The 12,518-nt window shown below is 46.5% G+C and overlaps 1 protein-coding gene across 1 annotated transcript in view; it reads right to left on the bottom strand.

Moving 5' to 3' along the window:
• Positions 1-12,518, bottom strand: part of COL4A5 (collagen type IV alpha 5 chain) — a 122,288-nt gene that overhangs the window by 42,635 nt on the left and 67,135 nt on the right. Inside the window, exons 16-23 of the mRNA XM_075573450.1 lie at positions 11,338-11,382; positions 11,196-11,249; positions 9,736-9,777; positions 6,423-6,552; positions 3,306-3,479; positions 2,319-2,402; positions 1,730-1,822; positions 474-544 (exon numbers count right to left, since the gene is read on the bottom strand). Coding sequence (XP_075429565.1) covers positions 474-544; positions 1,730-1,822; positions 2,319-2,402; positions 3,306-3,479; positions 6,423-6,552; positions 9,736-9,777; positions 11,196-11,249; positions 11,338-11,382 — 693 coding nt within the window. The remainder of the gene's footprint in view (positions 1-473; positions 545-1,729; positions 1,823-2,318; positions 2,403-3,305; positions 3,480-6,422; positions 6,553-9,735; positions 9,778-11,195; positions 11,250-11,337; positions 11,383-12,518) is intronic.

Raw genomic sequence — 12,518 nt, 5'->3', positions numbered from 1 at the left:
TGGCTACTAGTACTTATAACATATTTTTGTAAAGTTGAAGCATGTGAGGGGGCTGTTTCCTCTATCTCAGGGGCGGCCAACTCCAGTCCTCAAGGGCCACCAACAGGTTTTGTTTTCAGGCTATCCCTGCTTCAGCACAGTTGTCAGTTGTTGGCTGGGCAACACCAGTCCTCAAGGGCCACCAACAGATCAGGGTTTACAGATAGCCCTGCTCCAGCACAGGTGGCTCAATCAGTGTCTCAGTCTTCCACTGAGCCACTGATTGAGCCATCCGTGCTGAAGCTGGGATATCCTTAAAGCCTGACTTGTTGGTGGCCCTTGAGAACAGGAGTTGGCTGCCCCTGATCTACTTCATTGAGCTGTGACTCACCGAAGTCCAAACTATTCCACACAATGTCCATGTGTTTGTTTGGAAACCCGACCAGGCAGTATGTGTTCGCCAAGAGAATGTCTCGGCACAATTATAAACTTACTGGTGATCCTGGAGAACCCAATCCGCCAGGAAGACCCGCTTGACCTTTTTGCCCGGGGAATCCAGGCGAGCCTATTAAAAAAAGGTAAGATGTGGTAATGACAACATATTCAAGAACATAACTAATACAAAATAGCAACCATTTACAAAGTCACATCCCCTTCCTCTTCTGAAACAGGCTCTGGCAAACCCCTTTTTGAGCCCTGCCCTCTCTCTAGCAGTGCACCAGTTGTATCTAGTGACTGCCTGGTCACATGATCTTCCCCACAGAACTTTGCATCTTTGGTCCTCTTCTGCTGCACTGACAGCCATTTAGTGAACCCCCAAACTGAATACTCGCCGATCGATCACAGGAGAACTTAGCTAATTACTTATCATTGTGTGGATTGTATTGATGAACATATTAAAGGGAACAAGAAATAAAATAAGAAATGGCAGCTTGGACGGCTGCTTTAAGTTCATTGAAACAACCAAATATTTGTTTTCAGATACTGATACATTTTATTGGACCAATAATAATAGTTTGTTCTTGTATAGCGCTGCTAGTTTTATATGGCGCTTTACAGAGAAATTTTGTAGACACTGCCCCTGCCCCGTGGAGCTTACAATCTATGTGTTTGGTGCCTGAGGCACAGGGAGATAAAGTGACTTGCCCCAGGTCACAAGGAGCCGACACCGGGAATTGCCCTGCTTCACACTCAGTGCCAGTCACTTTACTCACTGAGCCGCTCCTTCAGCCCTAGAGAGGACCTCTCGCATTGATGCAGCTGATACATGACTTTGCAGGACCACGGGAGTCTAGTCTAAGAGTGGTCAACTTCAGTCCTCAAGGGCCACCAACAGGTCAGGTTTTCAGGATAGCCCTGCTTCAGCACAGGTTTTCGACTGAACCAATGATTGAGCCACCTGAGCTGAATCAGGGCTATCCGTAAACTCTGATCTGTTGGTGGCCCCTGAGGACTGGAGTTAGCCAGTCAATGACTGACCAACTGATTGAGTCACCTGTGCTGAAGCAGGGACATCCTGAAAACCTGGCCTGCTGGTAGCCCTTCAGGACTGGAGTTGGCCATCCCTGGTCTAGTTGCACCAAAGCAGATAATATTGAAGCAAGCAACAGGCATTAAGATCTCTTATGTTATGAAAATGTATCACTATTTGAAAACAATCAATTTGTTATCCACCCCTCAATAAGTTTACCACTCCATCAAGAGGGGCATTAATACAATCACAGGGCAAATAGGTGAAAGATGCATTTACCTGGATTTCCGCTGGACCCAGGTAAGCCAGGCTCTCCTGGGAGCCCCAGGATACTGTTTCCTATACAGTTATAACAGGTGTCTCCCTTATCACCTGGAACAAGATGTGAGATGGTTCACTACTGAGGTTCCCAATAAAACGTATTACACATTAGCAACATTAGAACATACTGTGCTTTACTACTTATAAATGCAGATGTAAGCATGCTTTTGTTATAGCCAACTATAGCAGAAATGGATACATATATTTTTTAAATTAAAACATTATATTAAAACATTATATACACACATATATATATATATATATATATATATACACACACACACACACACACACACACGCATATATGTGTATATATGAGTATAATATTGGGTTAAGTGCATCAATGTTTATATACACACTATTTATTACACATTTATTGGAAAAATCATCAGCATATATGTATATGTGCAATTTTTGTAATATATATATATATATATATATATATATATATATATTGAAATGCAATTAGTCTTGAGGTGCACAAGACGAACAAATACGTTGCGTTTTGAAGGGTTAACCCCAAGCACAGGCATGTCACCGAAATTACCTTTCAATCCTCTCTCTCCTAAAAATCCTTGTTCTCCTGGAAGTCCCGGTAGACCAGGTTCCCCCGGCTGGCAGATCTCTCCAACTGCACGCGAAAACAATACATTGACGATACAATTCCGTCTCAGTCATCTACTGCTAATGGTACATAGACAGGGTGGGAGACTGTGCAAGTGTTATGATAATACTTGCTCTTGGAATCTGGAAGCCGCCGGATTTCTTACCAGGCATTGCTTTGACAATAGCAAATAGGAAAAATTATGGTCAATAATGCAGAATGTGATGCTTTCTGTTATGATATGGGACATGTGCAAATTGCTTCTCTAAGCCTCAATTTTGGTGGTCTAGGACATTTGGTTGCGGTTGTTTTGCCACGACCAAATGAAAGCCGGCGTTTAGCCGCAAGTCACCGCGCTGCCATTACACTCTGCCGCCGGCCGCTTTGCCGCTAAGGTAAGTCCCTAACCATTACCCTTATCCTAAAAACGCCCAATCTTAACCACTAATATTAACCATACACTCTACCCTAAAAAACTCAACCCGTTACCCTAAAACTCCTTACCCTAAGCCCCTTAAGTTGACCCCCCTACCTTATCGTAGAAGCGGCGGCGGATCAGCGTCCAGTGACGGAGCGTCCCTCTGCGGCAAACGCCGGCGGAGACTTGGTCGCGCCTTCATGGCCGGGACCCAATTTCCCGTTCCGCCATTTTATAGCAAAGGGACATTTGTGTCTGTTCATACAAACCTCCGAGGTGCCGAATAAAGTGGGTAGTTGATGATTGCTACTAAGTCAATATACTGCCAAGCAGCCAATCCCACCATGATCGGCTGAAAACCCTGGTTGACTTGAATGGGGGTTTTGCAGCCAATCACAAATTTGGTAGTATATAATTAAGCCTCAAGCAGCTGTGCGTTGTAACTCTACAAATACAAGCGAACGCTTCAGATCCACACATGTAGATATGCAACAGGGCACCATAATACTTACCGGGAATACCAGAGGGTCCAGGTGGGCCGGGAGGTCCTTGTTGGCCAAGGGATCCTGGACGCCCATCAGAGCCAGGAGGGCCTGGGATGGATATTCCTGGAAGCCCATCGTCTCCTTTCGGCCCTCTTTCCCCTGGAAAACCTGGTGACCCAGGAGGACCAGCACTCGAGGTACCTAAAAGGGGCCCAAAAATGTGACCTGCTGATTTCTCGACAACACTAAGAGTTATCATTTATCTACGTCCTTCTGGGATATACAGAACATCCTCAACCCAATGTGAGTCAACGGTAGAAGGATAGAGCTGCCTCATTTTCCTCCCAAATCTTCCTGATAAGAGTGTTTGGTCAATGAAAGGTAGGCTAGAATATTAACAAGAAGCTTATACTAATGGGTCAGTAATATCTTGCAGGTTATCACCTGGGAAATACATACTGTATGTATGTATATCTTTATTTATTTAAATAGCACCAACAGTGGACTGGGCTCTATACAAAAGAGACAATACAGTACAGACAATAAGTGCAGCAAATAAATTCAGACAATCGGAAAGGAAATCCCTGCCCCGGAGAGCTTACAATCCAAGTAGTTTGCTGGGAGACTTATAGAGACAGCAGACGAGGGAATAAGTGCAGTAGATGGCAGTGCTTGGCCACCAGGCTTGGTAGGAGTGACTCTGGGTGTGGGACATTAGCCATCAGTCTCCTATTAAAATGCTTAATTTAAGAGGTGAGTTTAAGGTTTGACTTAAAGGTGGGGAGAGAGGGTGCTTGGCGTATACCGAGTGTGCGGGAAATCCACAGGTAAGTGGCAGTGAGGGAGAAAGGTTTAAGGCGAGAGAGCAGTAGAGGTGAAAGGGGTGGAGAGGAGACAGTTATGGGTACTCAATCACATAGGATACACAAGGACCATCCCGTAATTATTCCAGCATGGGGACTGAGGGATAAGGGGCGAAGAAGTTATTCACCAAGCTAAACTTCCATTTCTTTTTTTAAAGGACTCTGATCTTCAGGCAAAAGCCACCCAGTTAAATTGCTACCCTGTTGGGCAGAACAATGAATAATTTACTGGGTCTCAGAAATACAGCCAATGAACTGTTCATCCTATACTCGCCTTTTTAAGGAAGCCAACCTGGAATACAGGTGCGCCGACGAGTATTCTAAAACTTGCCTTAAACTTGCCTTGAAAAATCTGGGGCTATCACCAACAAGATCCAGTAGAGTGAAAGTGGATCGGTAGGACGTCCAAGCCTGAACACAATGTGAGAACTCACCAGCAAAAATGGAATAAAAAAAACTTTATTAAACTACATAAAAAAAAGGTGAACATCCACATGGAGATCCTAGCTCCTCCTCCCACGCGTTTCACGCCGTCAGTGGCGCTTTCTCAAGGAGAAAGTGAGTTCTCACATTGTGTACAGGCTTGGACGTCCTACCGATCCACTTTCACTCTACTGCATCCCAGGATTGGATAGACGCCAACAGACGGAGTATACAGAGCTACACTGATGCTGTTGAGGATTAGGGACATGGCGATTTATGGTGAGTATACCGCACACTCCACGCCATAAACATATGTCTCTGGATAATTGGTGCTTACATTTCAGCCACACTTTACTGTGAGAAGACGCTGATGCACTCTACACAGGAGGCTTCCCTATAATTCCTTTTATGTCTGTTTCTGTCTACTGAGCTAATTGATTAATGATTGCTACACACAGCGTGGCTCCTAGAGCAAGCAGCCGGCTCTTTTTCCTATATACATGCTGGGTACATGCTGGGTACATGCTGGGTACATGCTGGGTACATGCTGCAACATTTCAGTGACATTTCTGCAGAGACTAATGGCCCATTGGATTAACACAGCAGGGGTGCCAGGCAGTCCCATTCAGTTTGAACGGGACTGCCAGGGACCCCGCTGTTAATTCGATGGGCCATTAGTCTGTCTGCAGAAATGTCACTGAAATGTTGTATTGTATGTCTTTATTTATATAGCGCCATTAATATACATAGCGCTTCACAGTAGTAATACACGTGGTAATCAAATAAATAACAGATAATATAAATAACAGAGCATGGGAATAAGTGCTTTAGACATAAAAGTAACATTAAGGAAGAGGAGTCCCTGCCCCGAGGAGCTTACAGTCTAATTGGTAGGTAGGGAGAACGTACAGAGACAGTAGGAGGGAGTTCTGGTAAGTGCGTCTTCAGGGGGCCAAGCTTTATGTATCATGTGTTCAGAATATCCACAGTGCTATTCATATGCTTCTTTAAGCAGGTGTGTCTTAAGGTGAATAGAGAGGGTGCTAGTCGGGTACTGAGGGGAAGGGCATTCCAGAGGTGTGGGGCAGTCAGTGAGAGAGGTTTAAGGCGGGAGAGGGCTTTAGATACAAAGGGGGTAGAAAGAAGACATCCTTGAGAAGAATGTTGCAGCATGTACCCAGCATGTACCCAGCATGTACCCAGGTCTTGCTGGTGATAGCCCCAGATTTGTTTTAGAATACTCGTCGGCACTATAGTACTTACATTCACCCACCAACCCTATTGGTAACAGTTATGCGGCTGGACCAAACTCTGTGCTATCTAACAGCCCCTAACATCCACACCCCCAAACCTTAATAGATCCAGCTGTGTGGCTGCACCATGCTCCATCGAGAGACATACTCCACCCCCCCCTCCCCAATGTGCAGCCACTTTACCTTTCGTTTCAACATTGCCCCTTACTCCCTATAGAGTGTAAGCTCTCAGGATCAGGGCTCTCATTACCGCCTGTATCTGTTTGAGCTTGTCTGTCCTCATTGTATGTCATTCAATTTATGCTATTTATGTCACTGTAACCCCATTGCACCGCACTCCGGAATATGTTTATAAATAAATAATAATAATAACAAATCGGGAGGAAACATCGGGAGTTCCACCTGCACTCATTTCTACACCAGAAGGAAGACTCCACTTTGTACTTGGGCTGGAAATAAATGACACTTATTTAGCCTGAAAATGGTGGACCTGCTATTTTCTTCATAACAGCGATGGATTAATTCCCACTTAATTAAAACGGGTGCCAGCCCCATTAACCCGCTGGCAACAAGTTTAATAGATACATGGTGTCTATGAGTCTCACCTGGGGGTCCTTGCACGCCAGGGGGGCCTGAGAAACCGGGATTACCACGATCTCCTTTTGGCCCGGATATTCCCGGGGGTCCCGTGTTTCCTTTTGATCCCGCTGCCCCTTGTCCTGGTCTCGGAATCACCTGTGAGCGTGGAAACAATTAGGGACATATTTAGGAATAAATGCTACCCCTTAAGACACCTTCCATGCTGGCAGACACGTTGTAGTCCGTTCCCTTGAATGGGACGCACGGGGGCATACTGTATCTACTAAGGCGTGCAAGCATGTGCTTTATGGATTAGCACTACTTAGTAAACATGGACCTAAATTCTCATAGTTGTTCACTACAGATTAAACCACTTCATCTGTAGGTTGTAACCTCCTCCCAACCTATATCATTCGTATTATCTTTTGTTTTTCCAGTTCTCTCATATTTGCCGTTCCCATATTATATTACATTTTGGTGTATGTTGGCACCTATTTAGGGATAACATACTGGACACCTAACAAGCTCCTATTGAACCCCCAAAATAACCACAACATATATATAAGCATATGAGTGTCACAGAGGAGTGCTACTGAGCATGGCAATATATATATTTAAAACCAGAGACAGAACATAAAACACAGACAGAGCTCAGTGCACATCCAGTGAAACTCATACACGGTACAGTGCCTAAATATATATGTATAAATATCTATTAAATAAAATGGTCTTTTGGTTTAACATTTTGTAGTTTAAATATTTTTATTATAAATCATTCTTCCTGGTATTGCACAGGTTATTAAGAATCTATATTAGTGTTAGGGACCCTTGAAACGTGGTCTGCCGTGCAGTTGGCTCAGGGGCTTACAACAATTTGGCCAAAATGTTAAACTAAAAGACCATTTTATTTAATAGATATTTATACATATATATTTAGGCACTGTACCGTGTATGAGTTTCACTGGATGTGCACCTATTTAGGGATGTCACGTTATTTTGAATTTAAAGCTGCAATCCGAGCGGCCATTTCTCCCCTCCCCCCCTTTTTTTTATATACATAGGATTGAAGCAGGGGGTCTCCAGAGCTAAACCCCGTTAATTTCAGCTCGGGGGACCCCCTGCTTCCAGAGATACTTACCTCCGTAGGGGGTGCCGGTAGTCGCTCTGCTCGGCTAGCAGGCATCACTTCATGGCGACGTTTTAAAGCTCTCGTGTCCTGCGGGCCAATAGGAAGCCGTGACGTCATCCGGTGAAGCTTCCCATTGGCTCGCGTGACGCGGGAGCTTTAAACTTCGCCAAGACACCGGCGCCCCCTTTGGAGACCTGTATCTTGGGAACCGGGGGGTCCCTGGAGCTGAAATTAACGGGGTTCAGCTCCAGAGACCCCCTGCTTCCACCCTATGTAAAATAAATGTAAAAAAACAGCCCGCTTGGATTGTTCCTTTAATAACCCAAACACATTGTTCCCGGCCAAAGAGCAGCGTAGGTTCTATCTTTTAACATTTTTACTGTCTATTACATCGCTATGTACAGTTATTATAATGCGTGTACATCCCCGTGTTGTATGTGAAATGACACACGTGTAAATAGTTCAGCATGTGTCTGATTCAGCAATTAAAATTGTTTAAGATTGTTTCAATAACACTTGCCTTCCCCGATACAAAGCATTTCCCCCTACACTGAGCGTGTGACACAGAAAATGACTGTACAGTGGGAAATATATTGTAATAACAGTGATTAAAACATATGAATTAGAGTCTTATGTGTTTGTATTTATCAGGGGCGGGCAACTCCAGCCCTCAAGAGCTACCAACAGGTCAGGTTTTCAGGATATCCCTGCTTCAGCACAGGTGGCTCAATCAGTGGCCCAGTCTTCGACTGAGCCACTGATTGAGCCATCTGTGCTGAAGCAGGTGGATATTACACCATGTTATGCTGATACCTGGGTGGCGTAATAATGCTGCCTTTAGATATCACGCCACAATCACAATGTCAGTTGCACACGTTTCGAGATATTTGGCCCCAAATCTTCAAGACTTCAGCACGCAAGCGTCCATGTTTCACACAGCAAGACCGCTCATCAGAGAACCGCAGGGAGCCGCGTCAATTGGTAACAGGCTCAATGGTCGAGTTGGTGTAACACTGAACATGGCGCTAATCTCTGACATTGTCCAGTTGCTCAGATTACGTGGCTGCTTTTAGAGAGAGCAGTGCTTCCCAGGACACGTGACCAGTTCCTCAGATTACGTGGCTGCTTTTAGAGAGAGCAGTGCTTCCCAGGACACGTGACCAGTTCCTCAGATTACGTGGCTGCTTTTAGAGAGAGCAGTGCTTCCCAGGACACGTGACCAGCTCCTCAGATTACGTGGCTGCTTTTAGAGAGAGCAGTGCTTCCCAGGACACGTGACCAGCTCCTCAGATTACGTGGCTGCTTTTAGAGAGAGCAGTGCTTCCCAGGACACGTGACCAGCTCCTCAAATTACGTGGCTGCTTTTAGAGAGAGCAGTGCTTCCCAGGACACGTGACCAGCTCCTCAGATTACGTGGCTGCTTTTAGAGAGAGCAGTGCTTCCCAGGACACGTGACCAGCTCCTCAGATTACGTGGCTGCTTTTAGAGAGAGCAGTGCTTCCCAGGACACGTGACCAGCTCCTCAGATTACGTGGCTGCTTTTAGAGAGAGCAGTGCTTCCCAAGACACGTGACCAACTCCTCAGATTACGTGGCTGCTTTTAGAGAGAGCAGTGCTTCCCAGGACACGTGACCAGCTCCTCAGATTACGTGGCTGCTTTTAGAGAGAGCAGTGCTTCCCAGTACACGTGACCAGTTCCTCAGATTACGTGGCTGCTTTTAGAGAGAGCAGTGCTTCCCAGCACACGTGACCAGTTTCACGTCGTTTCATGTTTTTTTTTTTTTTTTTACCCAAATCTGACATTTATACGTTTGTTCTTTCCTTTTTTAGAGTTGGGAGGGGGTTCGATTTCCTCTGGCTGCTCCCTTCCGCGTGATGTCACGGTGTGATGTCACGGTGTGATGTCATCAGCAAGTGTTTGTGCTGCCACTCCCCCCCTCTCCCAGCTCCCATTATTTTGATTGGTTCCCTGATAAGGACAGGGGTGGGGATAAGGGGAAATAAAACCCATGATTGACAAGCACCTCCCCATTCTGATACCCCGATGACAACTGTCAGACTGCGCGTGCGATTGCACCTATAATAAACCAGGAAAAGGGGTGCAGTGTTCATTTTCACTGGCTACAATCGCCTGCTACTGAGAACCCCAACACAACGTCGATTATTAATCACTCGGAAATGAAATAATAACATTTGGGAAATAAACTTACTTCTCCAGGAGGACCAGGGAAGCCCCGATCACCTTTTTGACCCTGAAATAACACGGTTGCTATTAATATTTATTCTTTAAAACGCTTTTCTTTAATTAAACAAAGAGAATCAGAACGGACAAGTACAACCGCAGACAGGAGCCAATGTTGCAAAGGATTCTGGGTAAAAACGGGCAAATGACATTTTCAGCTTTGTTCTGGAAATTCCACCAATCCGTTTCCTGACATATATTTGCGCTGAATGATTTATAATATATATTTGCTGAAATGAACGGCTGTGCCAGAGGTTCTCAACTCGAGTTCTCCAGGCCCACCCCCCAACAGGTCCGTTTTAAGGATATGCCAGCATCAGCACAGGTGGCTCAATCAGTGGCCAAAGCAGGGAGCCACTGATTGAGCCACCTGTGCTGAAGCAGGGATATCCTGAAAAGCTGACCTGTTGGGGGGGGGGGGGGGTTCTTGAGTATTGGGGTTGGGACCCCTGGGTTATGCCATCAGCACAGGCTGCTCACTTCAGCCGCTGAATCTGTGTTCTAAACGCTGGCTGACACACTCCCAAGTGTCCACTATGTGACAGAATGGGGACAGAGAGCATGGCTGCAGTAATGCCAGCAGCGCCTCCGCTGCGGGAACGTAAGGATGTGACGCATGTATACAGTGTGCACAGAGCATAGAACATACTTAATACCGCTGATGTGCGGAAATCTGGCTTATTGCCTGTATAGCAAATCATTGCAGTGTGTTGCAGGCTTGTGAGTTAAGGGAGCAATGCAAGCCGTGTTTTTATTTAGCGTAGGATTGGAGCAGGGGGTCTCTGGAGCTGAACCCTGTGACTTTCAGCCCTGGGGACCCCCTGCTTCCCAAGATACAGAGCTCCAAGGTCGTGAGGCAAAGTTTAAAGCTCCCGCCTCACGTGGGACAATAGGGAGAGCCTGGTGATGTCACGGGAGCGCTGAAACACCGCCATTACGTGAACCCCGCTAGCCGAGCGGCTACCGGCACCTACTACGGAGGCAAGTATCCCCGGAAGCAGGGGGTCCCCGGAGCTGAAATGAAAGGGGTTCAGATCCGGAAGACCCCATGCTTCGATCCTGTGTTAAAAATACAACAATGTGCGTGCTTGGATTGCCTCTTTAAAAGGTTAAACTAACCAGAGCCAAGGAATAAAACAACACAAAACGGTGCTCTCATGTCTGCTCCGCAACGCCCGAGCGACCTCCACCATTACTGTCTCACAACAAGAACAAGAGGCTTAGATTGCAAGCTCTTCAGGTCAGGGACTCCCATCTCCTGCAGTACCATTTTGAGTTTGGTGCTATTATCCCTGAATGGATGCTGTGTAATTACACGTGTTCACGCGGCTACTGGTAATAGCGCCATGCAATAATGGTTCAGATTCCTCACGTTCTCGTGGACACAAACGTTTGCAACAAGTTAATCAGTTCGTGAAACGTTCTTACCGTCTCTCCGTCCCTGCCGCTGTTTCCGGGTGATCCGGAGTCCCCGGGGCGGCCCTGTACCAAGAGAAGGAGACGCCGCGATTTGTATCACAGCGTATAAACACACGGGGACATGGCTAGGTAACAGGTAAGACATACTCACATCTGCGCCAGGCGTCCCGAAGTCTCCATCTTTCCCCGGCTTTCCCTTAAAGAAACAGGTAGGAGGTCAGAGTGGGAACCATATCTCCCACAGATCCGCCACGTGCAATTCCATCCAACGGTCTCACGTGTGGAATAAGCACCGTGTCGGTGCCAGGGCTTATATTTATTCACATCTCTCTATATTGGATATCATTTATTTCGGCATTCAACCATTAACTATTATTAAGTAGAAAAATTTAATTATTTCTGTGTTCAAGAGTAAAATATCAAACATTACCAAACGTTCCCCGGTATCCCTGTATACCTGCCGTACATTCCCCTGTATACCTGCCATACATCCCCTGTATACCTGCCATACATCCCCTGTATACCTGCCATACACCCCCTGTATACCTGCCATACATCCCCTGTATACCTGCAGTACGTTCCCCTGTATACGTGCCGTACATTCCCTGTATACCTGCCGTACATCCCCTGTATACCTGCCGTACATCCCCTGTATACCTGCCGTACATCCCCTGTATACCTGCCATACATCCCCTGTATACCTGCCGTACATCCCCTGTATACCTGCCGTACATCCCCTGTATACCTGCCGTACGTTCCCTGTATACCTGCCGTACGTTCCCCTGTATACCTGCCGTACGTTCCCCGGTATCCCTGCCGTACGCTCCCCTGTATACCTGCCGTACGTTGCCCTGTATACCTGCCGTACATCCCCTGTATACCTGCCGTACATTCTCCTGTATACGTGCCATACATTCCCCTGTATACCTGCCGTACATCCCCTGTATACCTGCCGTACATTCCCCTGTATACGTGCCGTACGTTCCCTGTATACCTGCCGTACGTTCCCCTGTATACCTGCCGTACATTCCCCTGTATACCTGCCGTACATTCCCCTGTATACCTGCCGTACATCCCCTGTATACCTGCCGTACATTCCCCTGTATACCTGCCGTACATCCCCTGTATACCTGCAGTACATTCCCCTGTATACCTGCCGTACATTCCCCTGTATACCTGCCGTACATTCCCTGTATACCTGCCGTACATTCCCCTGTATACCTGCCGTACATTCCCCTGTATACCTGCCGTACATCCCCTGTATACCTGCCGTACATTCCCCTGTATACCTGCCGTACATTCCCCTGTATACCTGCCGTACATTCCCCTGTA

This window comes from Ascaphus truei, chromosome 16 (assembly GCF_040206685.1).
Source record: "Ascaphus truei isolate aAscTru1 chromosome 16, aAscTru1.hap1, whole genome shotgun sequence".
Taxonomy (NCBI): Eukaryota; Metazoa; Chordata; class Amphibia; order Anura; family Ascaphidae; genus Ascaphus; species Ascaphus truei.
Note: the sequence above shows the minus strand (reverse complement) of the source record. Positions and strands in the feature narration are given on the sequence as shown.